The sequence below is a fragment of the Bombyx mandarina genome, chromosome 08 (genome assembly GCF_030267445.1).
Source record: "Bombyx mandarina strain Sakado chromosome 08, ASM3026744v2".
Taxonomy (NCBI): Eukaryota; Metazoa; Arthropoda; class Insecta; order Lepidoptera; family Bombycidae; genus Bombyx; species Bombyx mandarina.
Genome location: NC_143215.1, coordinates 8,389,969 through 8,412,077, shown reverse-complemented (window position 1 = coordinate 8,412,077; position 22,109 = coordinate 8,389,969). Strand labels below are relative to the sequence as shown.

At 40.1% G+C, this 22,109-nt stretch overlaps 1 protein-coding gene across 3 annotated transcripts in view; it reads left to right on the top strand.

Annotated features, from left to right (window-relative positions):
• LOC114252637 (transducin beta-like protein 2) overlaps positions 1-22,109 on the top strand; it is an 85,606-nt gene that overhangs the window by 3,985 nt on the left and 59,512 nt on the right. For all 3 annotated transcript variants that reach the window (XM_028187202.2, XM_089729180.1, XM_028187201.2), the window contains exon 2: positions 844-1,041. In XM_028187202.2, the coding sequence (XP_028043003.2) occupies positions 844-1,041 (198 nt within the window). The remainder of the gene's footprint in view (positions 1-843; positions 1,042-22,109) is intronic.

The following is a 22,109-nucleotide window of genomic DNA, read 5'->3' as shown; positions in this document are numbered from 1 at the left end:
AACCAGCGCTTCGGATAACAGAACAGACAGTGATACGACACGTTGCTTTATAATCTATACGTAAAAAGCGTCAAAATCGTGTGGCAACACCGAGAATAACGAGAGAAGTATCGATTGGCAATGTGCAATCATAATAAGATTAAGCACGTTGCCTTCGAAGGCTGAAGGTGATTCAAAGTTTGATTGTAAACAATAGCTCAATAGCTACACCGTTCGTAATGTTATTTTATAAAACATTAAATGTAAGAAGATAAACAAAACGAATTAAAGAATAAACATTGTGGTAGTAGTAATAATTTGAAACTTCATTAGGCGGAGTGTGCAATTGTGTGCGTTCGGGCCGTTTCTTTTCGAATTATAAATATATTTTTCAACTAAAATTTTTTTTTTATGCTTATGTAGTTTGGACGAGGTCACAGCCCACCTGGTGTTAAGTGGTTACTGGAGCCCATGGACCTCTACATGTAAATGCGCCACCCACCTTGAGATATAAGTTCTAAGGTCTCAATGTAGTTACAACGGCTGCCCCACGCCTTAATTAAATGATTGAGATTTCACGAGTAGCGTCTCAAGCCCAAAATTATTATTTGACAAGTAAATAAAATTGGTCATTTTCTCAGTAATCATTTCCAATCTATGAATGAATTTGATTATTAAATGTTATTGAAAAAGAAATCGTATTTACACTACACGATGTGTGAATACATCTCCCTCTCGTCGTAGCTTTTTTCCACTAACCAGTTGCACCTCGAAAACGGCTTCATGTTGTGGAATCTGTATAGTGAGTGTGAATTTTCAAGAAGCCTTTGCCTCATGTACGAGTATAATATTTTTTTGTTAAAGGCACTCTCAATGATGAACCGCCGTGTGAAGCCGTTGCGGAGACACGCGTCGGCGGTAAAAGCAAAAAACGCCCAGCATGGAAAGGGAAAACGGACTTCAGCCATCCCTGGCTTATGAAGAATCTCAAGGGTCATCCCGGAACGGTTTTGTTAATGGATTTCTCCGCCAACGGCAAGTTCATGGCCGCTACCTGTGATGGTAAGTTCTCTCCAACATTTACAAATGCTTAAATTAACATAGTGAGTGAGTTTCTTTAGTACTTGAACTATAACGTGCCTAATATAAACTGATTCCGCTGTAGGGCTCTTTTGTCACGTTTGGCCAATAGATACGAACAATAATTAATAATTAAGTTCGTGTTTTAGCCATGTGTTATTGTGTAAATAATGTAACAATTTTTAAAAACAATAACTGTAATAATACGTAACGTTTTTCACTAAATTGTACGAAAATAATGTAGGTACTTTTTAATTAAATTTACGTTTAGCATCTTGTATACAAGAAACTCATTCGCAGTTGACAAAATATAGCGGTATTTGTTATTTGTTTTTATCTTTACAATAACACCGTTAGAATAATGGCCACATGTTCACACAATATTTAATCACTGGAACTTTTATGGCACGTGTAATATCCCTCGTCCTTGCCGTTACAGCCATATATTCGTATGTTTTTATTTTATCACACCTGAATATGATAGCACATTAAAATTCTATTTATATAACGATTAGAATAACTGGTGAATATGAGGCCATTGTAAGGAAATTTATCAGTAAAATGACGTCTCATATAACATTGGTTTTAATATGGTATTAAGTTGAAATCTTTATGATGAATTAATAATAGTTATAAAAATATAATTTTACTGGTAAATTTCATAGTTTTTTTTTTTATGTTGTGCTAATAATTCACGACTTCGAATTATGAGCGAGATGTGTGAGGTTGGAGAGATGTAGCCTTAGTTAACATGTATTCCATCAAGTCATAACGAAGCGGATTGGCTCCAAAATCCATAATAAAAGTTGATTTGACGGAATACATATCCGATTTATATGGTTAAGCGAATGCAATTCTATGTTGAAGTTAAAAAGTATTCTAAGTTAATATAAATTAGATCGGTTTTTATGTAAGCAAGCGTGCCCTCAAACTCTTCAGCTGCCGTAACTTACATAATCATTTAATTTTTCAGACAGCATTGTATTCGTGTAGCCATATCGAATTCGCTAATCCGGTGAAGCCATCAGATAAATAGTTTTTGATTTATTTCGATAAGTTCAGTTTGAGATTGAAACGTATTGTGAGACTTTGCTGAAATGTGTTCACGTATTTTTTTATGAATACGTCAATTGTTATGGTTTGTCGTTTATTTGATGGTTCCACAAGGAAGAGTCGGGTTTGCTAGTCAAGGCCTTGTCGTGTTTTTGTCGATGTGTTGCCGCCACTGTTTTGTGTAATTTGGAGGTCCGACGGTCGAAGTCGTCCCAAGGCTATTTAACTACATACATATAGTTAGTCAGAAACATCTTTTTTTTTTTTCATCAAATATGTAGCTAATTTTTTTAAACTTGTAAATGCGTCGTATTGTAGAAGATTTATATTTCATCTTAAAACCGTAATTAATTGTAGAAAGCTAAGATAGTAGTTCTTTCGATGATTATTAGTTATATTAGAGTTGGATTTAGTTATATTTTTATAAGCATGTACATATGTACTTTCGTTTTATATGTAGTATTCAAGCAGTCCTTTTTTATATAGACGAAGCAGTAAAGTGTATATCGATAACGCGTGCTGTGTCTTAGCATTCTTAGATAAAATTCAAACTGTCCTTCAGTTTCTTAGGGTCAAAAACATCTAAGACAGCTCTTGTTGATAATATACATTTAAGGAACGTCGCAGTTCGTGATAAGGAACAGCATCGATCCGCTTAAATCTGGTATCGGTAAAATGTAGAGATATAGGGCGAAGCGACGGGTATATTTCTTTTTTTTTGCCAACCCTACTTCCTTCAGACCAATTATACATATTGGATGTAACGTAGTACATAATAAATGTTGAATCAAATCATTGAAAAACGATTCCGTGTTCTACTGCCCTAGATAATTTGTAACTATAATTTTTGGTAACAGTAACTAAGACCATCATGTATTTTTATCACGAGTCACTAAATTTTTATTATATCGATTGACGTTCTTCAATTGTGTGTCTCGAAGTGTATAAATTGTGAGCGATTGTTGAACTAAATAGCTTTGTTAATGTCATTCGTTAGAGATTTGTTAGAATCGCGGTGAAAAATCAGTTTCCCGCTCTAGTTACGGTAATGTTGTGCTAGTTGTGACGTTGCTCTGGCCTGTGGCGATAAGCTTTGGAACCGGAATGATCGCAGATACAGAGGTCGGTGACCTCGCCGAAACGTCTGCGGCCGTGTTCCGCAGGCTTTGTTTATACCGAATGTTAACTAGGTCGAAATATGAAATACACCAAACGCGATTAATATGTCGCGATCCGCTTTTTGATCACGACTGGCCTTTTGTTTAACCACATTATCGACTTTCCACAGCCGCTGTTTATGTTTAGTTTAGTCTGTGTACTCAAGTACATGTACAAAGTGAGATCGTGAGGTAAAGATTGTTTGAAAATGTTACAAGATCATTTCGAACCAAGAATAGATTTACGAATGCCAACTTTGTATTAAGAATTGATAAAAATCGTCTTTTTGAATTGTCAACCGTTTATTATCGGCTTAATATGAGTTTTGCGATTACCTTATTGACGTTTACTGGCAGAGTCTTACGGTCGCGTGGTGACCGCTACGAATTCGCGCCGTTTGTCAATTGTCATTAACGTTGTGAAGCAGTGGTAATAAATATGTTACCAATAAACATTTTTTGCTGAAGTCGTCGTGGCCTGAAAGATAAGACGTCCGGTGCATTCGTGTTGAAGCGATGCACCGGTGTTCGAATCTCACAGGCGGGTACCAATTTTTCTATTGTAATACGTACTCATCAAATGTTCACGATTGACTTCCACGGTGAAGGAATAACATCGTGTAATAAAAATCAAACCCGCAAAATTATAATTACTGGTGGTAGGACCTGTTGTGAGTCCGCGCGGGTAGGTACCACCGCCCTGGCTATTTCTGCCGTGAAGCAGTAATGCGTTTCGGTTTGAAGGGTGGGGCAGCCGTTGTAACTATACTGAGACCTTACAAACTTATATCTCAAGGTGGGTGGCGCATTTACGTCGTAGATGTCTATGGGCTCCAGTAACCACTTAACACCAGGTGGGCTGTGAGCTCGTAAACTAAGCAATAAAAAAATAAAAAAAAATAATTGCAGAATGCATGCTGTAGTTTCGGACATGCAACCTTACTTACTCATTAATCTTTTTCTGGCAAATGGCATGCGGGATGGCGGTAGGTACCTAACCGTACCGGCTTACAGTACCGATGACAGAAAAAGGCAAATAAAAATATCCACGTCGCTAAATTTTCACTTCAGTCACCTATCATAAAGAAGCAAGATAGAAATGTAAATCTGTCAAGACCAGACGTATTATCCAGATGTGTTATCGCTGACTATTAAATTGGATTTAGTTTTATTAGCACATGTGATCAAAATGGTATGGTTATATAACATAAAACATGTATATTACCTAAGTATCGAGTACATATCAATAAACCTAATTCGTGTAACTAATAAAAGCGTGCCCCTAGTAAAATGGAAAATGGTGGATATGATTCCGTCCGAATTTAGTTTTTTAATTCCCTTCGAATGCATGCCGACATACGGCCTACCTAAGAATGGGTGCTCACTGTCTTTCATCGTTCTCGTCAAACCCGTCGCTTGCGACGAAGGGCTCGACGAGTAAATTAACCCACAGACACAGCCCACTGAGTTTCTCGTCGGATCTTCTCAGTGGGTCGCGTTTCCGATCCAGTGGTAAAATCTACGAAGCACGGCTCTTGCTAGGGTTCGTGATAGCAACGTCGTCAGGCTTGAGCCCCGTGAGCTCACCTACTAGTTAAGGTTACGCTGAAATAACCTCTTAAGGCTATCAGCTTAGGTAGGAAAAAAAGGCCATTAATAATCTCAGTGGCCTATCCAAGGCGCTACCTAAAAGGCAAGAATTCTTTGTAATCTTGAGTACGAGGGCTACATTTATAACATAGTACAATATTTTTCTAACAGAACATTAAATTACAGAACACAAGATAATGTTTTGCTGGTGGTAAGTAAGGTCTTAAATGTCGTCACGGTCGGGCAGAGTACCAACGAGGACGTTCGCGGTAGGTCGTCTCATGGTCATGCTTCACGCGTCATCGACCCTTGTGTTAGCTTCCACCTAGCTAGCTCATGATCGTAGCTTACTTTATTTCAATGTTTTTTTACCGATTATATTATTTACTAAAGAACGAACCGTGAATTTATGAGAATATAATTTTTATATTTTTATTCTTTATTAAAGCCATGCACCTCTTAGGTTAAGTCGGCTAGAGAACATAATTGAATCGAACAAATTGATGGCTTTGTAACGCGCTGTCTTCTCTCATACGCGCAAACGTAAATGTTTTTTTAAGAGTAATATACTTTGCTGCAATTTATACATCGACATTGTGTTTTGATACTTTTAGTAAACATTTTTATGAGACACTCAATAAATGTTCGTCCAAGCTTATCTCTCAAAAAATCACTTAAAGCCACATCCAAATCGGTTCAGCCATTTGGAGATTAGCGGGCATAGATAGACAAAAATCCGTTAATGTTAATTTAAATGAGATAAAAGTAGCAGTTTTTGGGACGTAGTAAAATATAATAATATCGGTTTGAAATAAATACAAAATAAAACTAGAAGAGTTATTAAAAAAAAACTCATTAATATGCATACTAAAAAACAAGTTTCTCACGAAAATATATACATATAGACAATATCCATCTTGTTTCGTGTTTTGAGGTGAATAAACTATAACCATGACAATGCAATGATAAATAAATAAATTCATAAAATATGTATTATGTTAATGTCTCATAATTCACTATTATAACAAAATTAAATACAGTTATTCAAAGTGTAATTTGCATCAATATGTTCTGGTTCATCTCTTTTGTTTTACAACGTACATTTTATAAAACGGTTAATATTTTTATTTTAAATTACATTTTTATTATTTTTGTATTATAATTATATTTGAACGATCCGTTTAACAGTTACTTATATTTTACAATAATTTAAAGGGGTATTTTTGGTTCTGAGAGGTAAGACAAAGTTGATGAAATAATCGACTATTCCGTTAATGAATTGAGGGGCCGGAGTTTGATGTTAAATATTTGAAGTGAATTGATTCCACTATGGACGACTGACGCGTTGTAATAGATATACTCTATGATGTCATTTATATGTAGACAACGGGATGTAGTCCCTATCCTGTCTCCATTCCCCATAATCCGTCCCTGTAATTGTACTAATACTTGTAAGTATCTTGTCTCGGGTATTATAAGCCCGCAGAGAGGTACCATCACGCTGCCTGTTTCGCCAGCGAAGAAATAATGTGTGCTAATACTGGTGTTAAGACCTCTCCTGAGTCCGCGCGGGTAGGTACCACCATCATGTCTATTTCTGCCGTGAAGCAGTAATGCGTTTCGGTTTGAAGGGTGGGGCAGCCGTTGTAACTATACTTGAGACCTTAGAATGTATATCTCTCAGGTGGGTGGCGCATTTATGTTGTAAATGTCTATGCACCAGGAGGGCTGTGAGCTCGTCCACCCATCTAAGCAATAAAAAAAAAACCAATTAAAACCAGATAGGCCGTGAGCTTATTCTCCTATCTATGCAGTAAAATAACCTATATTTTCCTCTAAAATTCCTGTTTCGAGTAATACATAGTAGTTAGGGTATATTATGACCTTCGCACTGGTTCTCATCATCTTTGTCTATACTCCGAAGAAAACACGAGCTCTTGTTTGAAGCGATGCCGTCACATTCACGTGGTAGTGTTTATAAATACCAATAATATCGCTTAGCACCACGTGAGCCGTAAGCTCGTCCGTTCATCTCCAGTAATAAAAAGTACAAATACAGAATTTAAATAAGTTAAATTTTATTTTACTACCTAGAGTGAATTTAAATCATTTCAACTGATAAGATCGTGTTTCGTCGTAGTCTTTAACCTTGGCCAGACCATTGAATACACTTCCTGGTAGCGTCGTGGTGATCGTCCTTTTGTCATAATATTTTGACCTGTCGATGTCGTTCTTAACTTGAAATCCGTCTCGTGTTTTTAGAAGGGGCCATGCAATCTTTATACCGCTATAAAATTCAATATTGTTAAACGTTACTCGTACACTTGAGTTGAATAAAACGTATCTATATTACATTTAGCGAATAAACCAAATCATGTGGCCGTTTTAAATGTAATGAAGTGTGTGTGTGTGAAGTAATCATTTGTACCGATGTTAGGTATTCGAAAATCGGTAGTGGACAAGTGAGGAATATAATCCAATATATAATGGATTTGGAAATGCAATTTTTATCGCGTCTTGATCTTAGTATTCAAAATAGTGTGCTTAATAACTTTAATTTACGAAGACATTTTAAACAACGCGCGTAAAAGCTACTTTTATGTGATGTCTATGACCCCAAGTAACCGCTTCAACGCCCAATGAATCATGAGTTCGTTATCCCATCTACGATAATAATAACTGAATAATTAAACTTATGTTATATGAAATGTATAAAAAACATCGCTTCCTGCTTTTGCCGGGGCAACGTTATGAATGTGCCGTTTCATAACTAATGTTGTACGTATTCCTAGTTTCAAACACGTGTACCAATGCACACGCGATTTGTGTTACCGTCAAATGTAGAAAATCGTGTCGAGAATGTTGTCTGTATACACAGTTAAGTCATACTCTCGCAATGCAGTTGTTGCCATTACAATTCTCTACGTTGTTACAAATTATATTCGCGATCGCGGTTTCTTTTGAAACTCACGGGTGGAACAGGAAGCTCGTCATTTGTTTTGTAGGGAATGTAATCAAATGATGTCATGACCTCATGTTTCAAGAGGGGCAGCGAGATACATTCACGCGGTTTAGTTTGTGAGCGCCACTAACCCCTTAACATTAGATGGTCCGTTTAATAAAAGTAAAATGTATGAATATATTTGATTTGTTCCCTGTTTGTAGGTTGCCATGTTGCTTCGTAATACAATAGGCCATTAAATAATGCGATGGCTAGAATGATGGACAAGTCATACGAACTAACAACTGACCTCTGCGAATCGTTTAAAGCCAGCGAGATTTAATATCTTCCGCTCGAATAGAATTTGTAATCACAAAATGTTCTTAAATGAATTTAACATATGAAACATGCTTCATAAATATTATCGTCATCAACTTTTTTTTTTATCGCTTAGATGGATGGATGATCTCACAGCCCACCTTGTGTTAAGTGGTTACTGGAGCCCGTAGACATCTACAACGTAAATGCGTCACCCACCTTGAGATAAGTTCTAAGGACTCTGTATAGTTACAACGGCCACCCCACCCTTCAAACCGAAACGCATTACTGCTTCACGGCAGAAATAGGCCGGGGGTGGTACGTACCCGTGCGGACTCACGCAAATTATAATTTTGCGGGTTTGATTTTTATTACACGATGTTATACCTTCACCGTGGAAGTCGATTGACTTCACGTGAACATTTGTTGAGTACGTATTTCATATATTAATGTACTTAATGACGATGTAATTCTGAGTTACACCTAACTGTAGTAGACTTGCTAGCCTTTGTAAAATTGAAACCTATTAAAATTGTATGAATTATGGGAAATCTACCGTAATTAAATATAGAAATTATTCGAATCGTTAGAAATGGATGACTGCCTTGACACTCTTGCTTGAGTGTCATCTAAACTACAAGATTTAATCAATGCTATTTATTATGTAAATTGTTACTGTTCATTATTAAAACAAAAGGTATCTTCTGTAATTAGAAAAAAAGAACTACTAGCTTTGTAAACTAAAATATGCCTTTGAAAAATTGCACAACTTTAAAAATATTTGTTTGATGTGTACAAAGAATTTTGATTTAAGTCGATATTGCCAAATATTGATGTAAATGTAATCGGATTTTTTTTCGTAAGCTCCACAAATTGCATCATAAACTTGATAAGAGAAAGCAATCAGTGTAAGTACAAACGATTAACATCGAAAGTAATAAAACACCACTGTTTCCGACATCTTGATAAGGATGTAATTTGTTTATTTGCAACATTAAATTTTATTTTAAGATTATACATAATTGAAATGATCTTGTACTATTCCTATTTTCAGGCGTGACACACGCTTACAGAACGCGAAATTCAAATCGAGTTTTCGCATATGATAAAAAGTAAATTATAAATAACAGACGTATAGCAATAGCTTTTTATTGTCAGCAGTTTAACAGTAGTATCACTCCATCATGCCCGATCATGTGGACCGAATGGTAAACAGTTGACGTCGCCTTAAACACGTCATTACGGATCCTACCGATCCATTAACGGTGCTTTTAGGTACCTCAAGCACCGGTCACCGTCCTCGCCGAACCCGTCGCTTGCGACGAAGTTCTCGACGAGTAAATTAACCCATAGACACAGCCCACTGAGTTTCTCGACGGATCTTCTCAATGGGTCGCATTTCCGATCCGGTGGTACATTCTGCGAAGCGCTGCTCTTGCTAGAGCCAATGTTAGCAACACTCCGGTTTGAGCCCTGTGAGCTCACCTACACGTCAAGAAAAACCTGAAATAGCCTGTCAAGACTATCAGAATAGATAGGAAAAAAAAATGACTCCACTAAGCTAAGTGCCCTTTTTTTTTATTTTTTTTTTATTTTTTTTCGGCCGGGGGCCGAACCTCCTACGAGGTATGTGAGGTATGTGAGACTCAACGATCTGCAGGTGTTGAGAGCAGATCGCGGGCCCAAGGATTTTAGGGCCCACCCACTAAACGACTCCCCTGCACTCTTACACCCGACGTCCGATCTCCGTCCGGGGTCAGAACCCGTTCAGAGCAGGGGGGTTCCCGCGGTCAACACTACAACCAGACACGCGGCGCCACCCCGAGGACGCCCGACCGACTGGTCGTCGAGGCGATAGTCGACGACCAACGACGTCAGTCTCCGCGGTACGGCGGCCCTACCAGGCCGCCCGGGCGGTGCCGCTGGTGTTCCGGGATACCCCGCTGGGCCAGAACCAGCCTGCCGGGTCGGAACGCGATACACCGCCGACTGGGTTGCTCTTCAACAGTATGTTCGGCGACGACAGCGACGACGAAAATGCGGACCGCATCGCAGTCCGCAGCCGCCGACGCGCCGTCCCGTCCTCCTGGTGCCAGCGCGCTAGAGTGACGGTAGCGTGCGGCGCAGCCTCAACCCCCTTAGGTCGCCCCGTGACCATCACCGGGAGGAGACTGCCTCCTCATAGGGGCTGGAGCTGGACAAACGCCCTCCTCCGACCCCCGGCTCGACGGCGGCGGCACGGCGCCGAGAGGGAAGAAGAGCTCTCCCTCTCCCGTTCCGCCGCCTCCTTCTGCGAGATGGTGGACTCGCAGAAGTCGAGCATCGCCTGCCAGGACTCGTCGCTGCCAAGCATCGTAGCCACGACGGTCGGAAGCGACAAGTCCGGTCCTATTTTTGCAACGAGGACGCGGCGCTGCTCCGCGAAAGCGGGGCAGTACGCGAGCGTGTGCTCCGCCGTGTCCTCGTTGCAGCCACTGCAGTGATGGCACTTCGGCGTCGGCTCCCTCCGGGCGACGAGGTGTAGGTAGCGACCGAAACAGCCGTGTCCCGTAAGCACCTGCGTCGCTCGGAAGGTGAGACGTCCTCGGTCGCGATTCACCCAGTCCGAGAGGACCGGGCGGATCGCCTCGACGGTCCGTCGCCCGTAGGCAGGGTCCGCCAGGCGGCGAGACCACGCCTCGAGCACGGCACGCCGAGATTGAAGCTTCCGCACTCGAACTTCCGCCGCGCCAGGACGCGGCTCCCCCTGGAGCGGAGATCACATCGCCACGCGTAATCCGCAGCGAGCGCCTCCGTTTCCAGGTCCCAGGGAGGCGTCCCGGCGAGCACGCACGCCGCCTCGAACGAGACGGTGCGGTACCCGCGAACCGCCCTGACCGCAATCGCGCGCTGCGGACGTCGCAACGCCGCAACGTTGTCGCGGGTCAGGGCGTGGCACCACACGGGAGCCCCGTACAGTGCCATCGACCGCACCACCCCCGTGTAGAGGCGGCGCACCACCACGTCAGGCCCCCCGACGTTCGGCAACAGCCGACTCAGCGAGCCGGCGGCTGCCATCAGTCGGGGACCTAATCTTTCAAAGTGAGCGCGGAAGCTCCAACGACCGTCCAGTACGAGACCGAGGTACCGCAACCCGGTCGCCTCAATCTCGACGCGAACGCCTCCGATCACGAGGTGGGCCCCCTGAGGCGGCGCTCTCCGGGCCCCGTGAAACAACAGGGCCTGAAGCTAAGTGCCCTAAGCTAAGTGCACCGCTTAGTCATGGCCAGATCATCTTTGATATAAAATTTCAATTATTACCCAACTAAGATTTCCTAGTTGTGCAAAGTCCAAAGGCAATATTTTTGTACCAGTAGAAGTGCATCGAACATTTTCAACATCGATATGCGTATGTTAATTATGAAGTGTCAATAAGTAATTCACACGTCTTAATATGTACTAATGATTTTTTCATTTCGTTTTACTATCGGTTTCCTATCGAGGTGATAATTATTACTTCAAAGTTACACAATCACATGCTTCACATATAATCGTTAACTACGACACAGACTGGTACATTATACATATTATTTAATACGTAGCATCGACGAGATAAAGTCTCATTTTATCAATTCATATTTAGTTCTGTAAATATATAATCCGAACAAAAACAGTTTCACTGTAAAAAATTGCGCCAAGTCCACGTTTATAAAACTCATCTCAATAACATTTGCACTTTACAAAAAAAAGAAGACTTCAATAGCTTTCATTCTCTACAAAAATATGTGAAATACAAAAAAATACCAAGAAACCGTCATAAAGATGAAAAAATTAAAAAAAAATTGTTGAAAATTTAAAAATAAAAAAATAAAAATTTTATCGTACTTGGCGCGCGTCATTGAGTACCCCAAATTTTTCAGGATAAATGAACATCCTTTCAATGTTTAGAAATTTATAAGTAGGTCAACCTATGAAATGCATAAATGTAATTAATGAATTATTATTTCATAATAAGTTTTACAAAAGTTAAGTAAAATCGACATCTCATACGTATGTTATTTGAATTTTTTTCATTTCCCACTCATCTTTTATGATTTGAACTTAACACCCTCTCGTGTTCGCTTATACAAATACAAGCTACTTACGAGTCGATACGTATGTATACGTTGGCTTCAAAACATTTGAAAAAATTCTCAAAGATGTTTTTCAAAGGGTAGAAAAGAATAATAAAGTTTCAGCTGAATCTAAAGGGGTCGAACGCAAAAGTGGTCGATTTGGCATATAATAGCCCATAGGTATATAGTGAGCTGTTGAAAATTACCGTAGTTCTGTCTCAATTTCTCATAAAACGCTAACAAGAGCGAAAAAGACAACCTGGGTAACTTTTTCAGCTTTCACTGTATATTAAAGCAAAATTGTTTTTTTCTCGGGTTGAAATTCTTCCGAAAAATTTTGGGGTACTCATGACGCGCGCCAAGTACGATAAAATTTTAATTTTTTTATTTTTAAATTTTAAACAATTTTTTTTTAATTTTTTCATCTTTATGACGGTTTCTTGGTATTTTTTTGTATTTCACATATTTTTGTAGAGAATGAAAGCTATTGAAGTCTTCTTTTTTTTGTAAAGTGCAAATGTTATTGAGATGAGTTTTATAAACGTGGACTTGGCGCAATTTTTTACAGTGAAACTGTTTTTGTTCGGATTTCATATCTTTTTGTTAAGTATTATTTTTTGCTCATTTATTACTTAATAAAAATAAATTATTAATAGTCACTCAGCTTAAAAGCTAATGAAACGCTCAATTAATTAGTGTTTTAATGTTAGGTGCCCGACTGGCATGAGACTCTCGGGTTGTTAGTTCCGGTATCGACCGGGGACGCGTGTATTCCGCTTCAAAGTCTGGCGCGCACTAATTGGGGGTGCGAATGATGCAACAGATGCGCGGGCGCGGGTAGCGCGGGTTGGGTCGTCGCGGCACGGACCTGAGTCACATTCTCTTTGGCTGCTGTTGCCCCGCGAAACGGAACGTTGCGTTACATACTCCCCCTCCAAGTTGGGAACGCGTCCCGAGTCCAACTTGGGACTGTTAGTCTGAAGACGCGGCCTTCCTCTCTGCCTCTTTGGCATAATTGGATCCGTACTTGAATTTGACGGAGAGTGGGTTAAATCCGCGGTGTGATACTTGCCGATGACATTGTTTGACAAGTCTGCTATGAAGTACGTTGTAGGACTAACTATTTTTACTACGCGATACGGGCCATCCCGTCGTGGCATGAACTTACGTGTTACACCCCTAGACGCATAAGCAAGCAATAACGAAGGAAATACTCTTCCAGTAGGACTCGGGAGCAAGCCACGGCGGTGGCATCAGCAAGTGCGTAGAGTTCTACCCATCTTGTAGCTACATCCTCTACCAGGAGTACCCATCGCCCCCCCTGCTCTCCTTCTGGCAGTGGCCCGAACAAATCGATTGCGAGAACCTCTCCACGCTGTTGAAGCACAGGAGTGAGCCTATACGGCGGTACCGATATAGGCGGATGATCATCGGTATCAATGTGGTGCTCGGCGTAAAGGGTTGGGGCTCCCCCCACCCTAAATATGTCTCCATTCTGCTGCAATAAATGTGATAGCTGCTGCCGTTCATCGGAGCCAAGCATAGAACCCTTATCATCACGCAGGAAGTCAGCAGTAGAAGCAAACATGCATGGCTTAGGGCACTCATATTCAATTGGATAGGTAACCCGTTTTCCCGAAAAATGCCAAGTGGATGAAGCAAAGTCAAGCACAACACCTGCCGCCACCAAAAAATCCATGCCAAGCAAAGTTTCATTATTTTGAGCATCTGGAAAAACAGTAAATTCAAGGGTTACTGACCTTTCGGGACTTATCCTTACTTCTAGAGTAGTGAGCAAAACTCGGCGGGTGCGCGCGGAACCGTCTGCAAGCCTCACCCGACGCCTGGTTTCCTCACACGGATGGTTATGCTTTAACAGCAATTCATAAAGCAACGCACCGGCAACGCTACTCTTAGCTCCCGTATCCAACAAAGCATTACCTCGTATACCTAAAATTTGAACACTTAAAATTGGTCTTAACCTAACCTGGTGCTCAGTAGAGTTACTCTGGGCAACACTTTTCACATTAGAATTAATCGTCGAAAAATGTCCGACGTTTTCCATGGTCACCCTATTTTCGTTCATCATGGTCACCCTATCGCGGCCACTTGGTACCTCGGAATAACTATGTTAAGGTTCGGTACCACTCGAGTAACGCATCAGGGGCCTATTCCTAGAACTAATATTATTGTTTATATTATGATTAAGTCTAGAATAATTTTGAAGTCTAACCTTGTTATCAGTACCGAAAAAGCGCGGAGGAAGAATCGCCTTAAAATCGGTAGGATAATAATTATTTTCATTATCAACAAAACATTGTTTACGATTATTAATATAAATGGACGACTTTACGGTGTTTGAAGTGCAAGCTGTATGCAACGAGCTGTCGCGATGAATAGAGTTCACTGAACTTGACAGCTGTGTATTTACTTTACCAATAGGTAAATCGGATGTGACTGATCGGGTCCGTGCAGCGTCGACGGCGTAATAACTTGCGTTACACTTTGTACACTGAGACCGAGTAACACCTTTGGTACCACACCCGTAACACGAGGATACAGCTTGCGTATTTTCGTTGTCGAATTTCGTTTTTGACGCAAATTTTAAACACTCATCACGAATATGTCCGTACTTTTTGCAATAAACACAGAAGTCTTTTAACAATCGACGTAGATGATACATTATCAGTGTTCGTGTAGCGAGGCGCGGGGACTCGAACGGTGCTCGGCGCAGCGCTGTCGTCGCGTGGCGGGCCGCCAGCGGCGCCCGAGTTGAATATTTTCCGCGGCGTCATCCGCGCGTATGTATGCTGCGAAGTCGAAGCACCGGCGGGAACTTCGCCTACGGTACTACCCGATGAACGTGGCGTCGCTCGCTGAGGATGATGAATAAATTCAGGCGGACTGGTCTCGTAGATGGAGTCTTCGATATGGCGCGTTTTCTTTAATAACATGTCGTATGAAGTTATTTCGTCTCTTCTTAATCTTTTACGAACACGACGGTGTAGAAGGCCGTAAAGCATATCAATTTGAACTTTCTCACTAAGGTCACCAGGTGGGAGTCGAGCTAGTAGGGCTCGTGCTCTGGCAACGAAGATCTCCGTCTTCTCTCTTTGTCCTTGCGACATTTTGAAGAGCTCTAAGTAGACTCGATGGGGCGGTCTGCAATCACCGAAAGCGCTTCGTAACGATGATAAAGCGTCGTCCCAGGAAGTGATGCTAGCTTTAACGCCTTGCCACCACACGGCTGCATTTCCGGTTAGTAACATTGAGAGTCCTCGTAACGCGATGGCGTGTCCTACGTCAGCACAATCTTTGTATGATTCGACCGCGTCAAGGAAACCGTCGAGTGAGTCGCCGGGCGCTCCGCTGAACCGCGCCGTGCATGACGCGAAGTTCCCAGAATGGTGAGCGGGCGTCGAGGAAGGCGGCGATGTCGGCTCCGACGTCGGTGTTGCTGATGATTCGAGTTGAGTTTTATGCTCACGGTCGAGTAGGCGTTCGAATGCTGCCATTTGACTTTCTTGTAATGACGCAATGTTTGCGGTAAATGTTGGCGTCGGTCCCGCGGTTGAACCAATTTCTTCTTCAACGTCTTGAAAATCGGATTGACGCCGTGACTGACGACGAGTACGTGTCGTAATTACGTAGATTCACTCCGAAATACTAGTTAAAGGGCCCGCGCTTGGGCTGCCAGTTTAATGTTAGGTGCCCGACTGGCATGAGACTCTCGGGTTGTCAGTTCCGGTATCGACCGGGGACGCGTGTATTCCGCTTCAAAGTCTGGCGCGCACTAATTGGGGGTGCGATTGGTGCGAATGATGCAACAGATGCGCGGGCGCGGGTAGCGCGGGGTGGGTCGTCGCGGCACGGACCTGAGTCACATTCCCTTTGGCTGCTGTTGCCCCGCGAAACGGAACGCTGCGTTACAGTGTAATAATAATCAACATCAACTTTTACAAATTTAAACCGAATTAAATTTTGTTTCAAATGTGAAGGGTAGATGACGCTGTTCTTAATTATTTCAGAATTTAAAATTAAAATCTGAAAGCCTTGAAACATCAATCCGCATAAATGTAATTTAAAAACTACAGTAAGAGGCTTAAATAAAAAGCTGAACTTAACTCAGCCTTAATTAGAATTTTCTTCGGAATTCAATAGTAAAGTTCAAGTTATTTTGATGAAATCAAAACCGAAATATTCATAGCATCTTAAACAATCACCTACGAATAAATATTAGTTATTATATTATTTATTATTCGTAGACAATCACAACGGTTTTATAGTTTGGGAAGGGATTTTTTGTAACGCCATCTCGTAAAGTATTTCGGTATTACATTACAAAACAAAATTGTTTCTCCAACAGTAACAACAGTACTTGCTTCGGCAGTACTTAAACTAAAATGCTAACAGTAACAACATTAACGTTATTTAATGTACAAACCGTTCAATAAGAACTGCAAACTATCCCTTTGAAGCTACAGTTTATGTAGGAATAATGACTTTTTGGCGGGAACGCGAGGTGTGAAGTTGTGTGATTTGTTTTAATTTGTCTATTTAGTGTTTCTTCGGGTTTAAATATGTAATAATAGTGGTTTATTAACTGTTTAATATCTGTGAAAGTGCACAAATGTGGGAAAATTAAACAAAGCCGCTGTACGTAACTTCTCGGTTTCCTCCAAAAAGTCCACTGAGATCTTAGTAAATGACCACCACCATTTTACTGAGATTATATTTCATTCCATATCATCTCATCTCATTTCATTTCATCCCATTTGATTAATGTCTCAAATTAATCATCTTCATTTCATTTCACTCCATAATATCACATTTCATTTCACTCCATAATATCATTTTTCATAAAAATATGAATATAAATTAAAATAAGACATGACTTAAAGGTCTCAGTTACCAGGTCATAAAATCCATTACAAATAGGAATAATTCCAGCGCACCCTGGCGGCCTTAGATTACCATTCTCGAATATTTATAGTCTGTGGCATGTCACTTTTTACATCGAAAAAAGTCAGGATCGAAAATTTTGAGCGAGCCATAGTTTGTGGTGATAAAATTAATAATTTCAAGTAGATTAATTGTTGTAATTGATATAACTAGTTAATATCAGTAAAATAAAGTTGTGAGTGATTGATATAATATACAATTTAGGAACCAGAAGTACCGTAGAATTAAATAAAATTTCGCAACCTCAAAAAACTGTTCTGCTCACAGTAAACACAGTCGGTAGTCTGGCGCTCCGTTTACAACGGGATTTTTGAACGGAACTTGGCGCCAGATTCTACCGAATCTGTGGATTACAAGGCTGTATACGTGTTTTGATTTCAATCTGTCTTTTTTAATTTTAGTTCTATGAGATGATTGGTTATAATCGGTAAATGACTGAAGCAAGCCGCAAAATTTATAGGATACCAGAAATCAAATGTATGAATGGATTAGTTATTTTCATACGTAGATATAACATTATAATTTATTGCTGGTGCACTAATATGTACAGTGGATGCCAAACATTGTGATAATATCCACATTTTAGCTCCGAAACTGCACGCACTTTCTGTTTTGGAGGATATAATATCCGTGGCATTTCGATCCGGTGTCTGAATTCGGGCAAATTGTTGGCTCTGTGGGCTGTCGCAACCAATGAAGAGGTCCATTTGCACCAAAAAACGTACAGTAAAAGCTACTTATTCGCGGATTAAAAAATGCGATCTAATTTTTTATTTATTTATTGCATATATGGTTGGACGAGTTCACGGCCCACCTGGTTTTAAGTGGTTACCGGAGCCCATGGACATCTACAATGTAAATGCCGCCACCCACCTTCAAACATGAGTTGTAAGGTCTCACTTTTAACAGTACAATACCTACAATTGCTATGTTAACGGCTAAAGATTTCTTTATTCGCGGATCTAATCGATATATCGGTACATACACATTGATAAAAAGGATTCCAATATGTAGGTATCCGACCGAATATCCTTTGTAAACTCGCTTTTCACGGTTTCTGTATTCGCGGCATATTTATGGAACATATACCTACCACGCGAACTTAAGAAAAAGATAAAGAACTTTTACTGTATAACAAAACAGATATCAGTTCAATCTGAACAAAACCAACACAAGGTCAGTTACTGTTATCATTTTTTAGACTTTTGTATGAAAACCGTCATGTCATTTCTTTTTTAGTTTCTGCGATCTTTTTTTATGATAAAATCGTCCTAGACAAGATAAAGACGTCGAAATCACGTTCATCATATCTGATATAGTATAAATGTATAATACATAAAATTAATATAACGATTTATTTCGTACGTCAGATTGAAAATTAGCTTAGGGACTAAGGGTAACCAAAATAACTAATAATAAAAACTACAATGCGTTTTAAAAACAGTTTTCTGCCACGCACAGTAAATCTCTGGAATTCGTTGCCATCAGCGGTCTTCCCCAACAACTGCGACATTGGGTTATTCAAGAAAAGAGCATATTCTTATCTGAAGGGTAGGCAACGCACTGGCGTAAACGCTGGTGACCGTGGGCGGCGGTGAATCACTTACCATCAGGTGACCCGTCTTGATCGTTTGCCCCTTAGTTGTTATAAAAAAAAAAAAAAAGTAGGAGTTTATTTTATTCAGTTCTCTGTAAAATCTAACTAAAATGTTTACAAATTCTAGAAAGTTTCAGCATTAAAGAATGTTTAATAATCATAGCTTAAAATGAAAGTCAAATTCAATAGAAATAAAATAAACAACATCATGTTTGAAAACAAAATTATATTATGTTAAAATTCAATTTTATAATATAAATAATCCCTCATTAACTGAAATATCTCAAGACCCGCGGGTCGAATTGAAAATAAAAGCTAATCCGCTTTGAACTGGAAAAAACAACTAAATTAAGGTGACGTTGGTGAATTATTTAATACGTGACACTAATATTAATTTTGTTGTTTTATTGTATAGACTAGAGTACAAGCTTACGGCCTACCTCGTGTTAAGTGGCCATTATCGAGGCCATCATCAAGGCGAAAGCTGTCACCAACCTTGAGTCAGACTTGAGACATGAGGTCGAAGTCCATTGTATTGCTAAACGGCTGTCTCATCCTACAAACCAGAACGCATGAGTGCTTTGCGATATAGAAAGCTAAAATGGCTGACATTCATCTGCTATTAAGACGATCGTATGTCCCACTTGATGGTAAGTGGTAAGCGTCGCCGATAGATGCTGACAAATAAAAGGCACAACTTAGCCATCCACTGAAATTACCAATTCAATACAATAATAAATAAATAAAATCATATTAAATTTGTTCTAGATACATTTTACTGATTGTTGTTTGTGTTAGGAAAATTTATAGGCGATCTATAGTGAAAATTTAGTAATTTACAAGTAGATGAACGCTTTGTCAGTATGAGATCAGCGATGACGAAACTCGCGCCGTCTATGAGGTCAACGCAACTCTAGTAACCAATGGTCGCTTCATTACCTGAACCTTGGTTGAAATCAAGCAACCGCTATCACTTGAACCGGCGTTTTTGTAGAGGCTTTAAAAAGTTCTCGAAATGTTAAAACAGATAGGAATTAAGTCGTCGTGGCCTAAAGGATAAGACGTCCGGTGTATTCGTATCTAGCGATGCACCGGTGTTCGAATCACGCAGGCGGGTACCAATTTTTCTAATGAAATACGTACTTACCAAATGTCCACGATTGGCTTCCACGGTGAAGGAATAACATCGTGTAATAAAAATCAAACCCGCAAAATTATAATTTGCGTAATTACTGGTGGTAGGACCTCTTATGAGTCGATGTTGAAGGGCAGGGCAGCCGTTGTAACTATACTCGAGACCTTAGAACTTATATCTCAAGGTGGGTGGCGCATTTACGTTGTAGATGTCTATGGGCTCCAGTAACCGCTTAACACCAGGTGGGCTGTGAGCTCGTCTACCCATATCACTACATAGTATAAAACAAAGTCGCTTTCTCTGTCCCTATATCTGTCTGTCCCTATGTATCCTTAAATCTTTAAAACTACGCAACGGATTTTGATGTCGTTTTTTTAATAGATAGACTGATTGAAGAGGAAGGTTTATATGTATAATAACATCCATTAAATAGTGGAGAAATCAATAATAAATTACAGTTTCAGAAGCGAAGCGCGGGCGGGTCGCTAGTAAGCAATAAAAAAATATAGGAAGCGGTTTTAGTAGGCCGCGATATGTGAGATTGAATCGGATATACTCCTCATTTGTATGTATCGTCATGTGGTGACCTTCCATTGTTTCGTTTCTGTAAATAGGCGGTGTTTAGTACGCGGACACGCTAATTTGGCGTGCACGAGCCCGCGCCCCGCGGATGCTGCGCCAGCGCGAATCGAAAGCGAAAGGAGTAATTTTACGAACAAAAGCTCTGTCTAAACGGATGCGGCCCGTTAAATAGTTCCGCTTGCCGACATGTAACTGTAATATTATGAAAGCGTAAAAGTTTCATTCCCAACGTTAATATTGTTTTTGCGTACAGCATACAGTGCGCGTTGGTGATGATGACGTTTATTTAAAATTAACATACACTGTCGGTTATCAATTGTAACTTTTTGTTTCTTTAAAGCGTTTAGTTGCCCTCAATTAAGCAAAACAGTAGTATTATTATTCGCCAATACATGTCGGGAAGAGTTGTTTATTGAAAACACGAATAAAACAATATTTTCTGAAAATAAATCGTAGCTAGATCGATTTATCGCCCCCGAAATCCCTGTATACTAAATTTTATGAAAATCGTTGGAGCCGTTTCCGAGATTCAAATTATATATATATATACAAGAATTGCTCGTTTAAAGGTATAAGATATCTTGGTGGACAATGCCCGTATAGTTCGCCGGTTTGCCGGCCGATTGTTGCCCACCTCACCGGAGTGTGTCCTGCCGTCCTACCGGGCGAGACAGTATTTGATACAATAATAATAATAAGACAAGTCACACAAGGTCATCTGGCTCTGGATGTACACACATATAGAAATTAAAAATTTTGACAAAGTGAAAACAAACTGATTCATCACGCGAATGTTTGCTCGATTCGGAAATCAAACCCACGACCCTCGGTCCGGCAGTTAGAAGCGCTTACTGCCCTCAGTATCAGTCAGAGTTAAATCATCGTTGTTATTATAATTTCTAGTTCGGAAAGAGGCGTACGGTAGTGATATAATTCCGATGTCGGATGAAGTGATATAATGTATGCGCGCGACGCGGCGCCCCGGACTACTTTCTCTTGAATTCGGTCGCGAAAGTTGTCTCACGACGCACTTTCTACCTCTGCACTTGAGTTTGTTTTGTTTTGATATTATCGGCGTTATCCAATATTACACTCTTTTTTTTTTACTATGAAAACGTGCAAGTGACGCTCTCTGCAAATGTCACTTGGCGAAACACGATAATTAAATAAAGTTGAATTATCGTGAAATCGCTGTGGTATTTTATCGTTTTTGCACGATATTTGTTTTACGCATATTCGATAAAATAACGATTATTGGTGATATAATATCAAATACTAGTAACTCCCGGCTCCCTTCACTATACTAAATATTAATAGAATATCAAATACATTCTCATTCGATGAAGCGACATGCCAGCCACAGCCACAGATATCGGACGTAAATCACGCAAAAGAATACTAGAAAACTTCACTGACGCATCAAGAACTGTATCTAGAATTGAATCATAAGCGATGAACGCTCAGAAAACAAACACATTAGAAACTTTTTGATGTATTTATATACTTTTTTGTGGTCGCTAATTTGTCATTGAAAACAAAGATTATGTATAATCGTACTAAAAATGGGTTAAGCTGTGTCTTGATTCATAGAAATAAATAAACTAATTAGTAATATTTATTC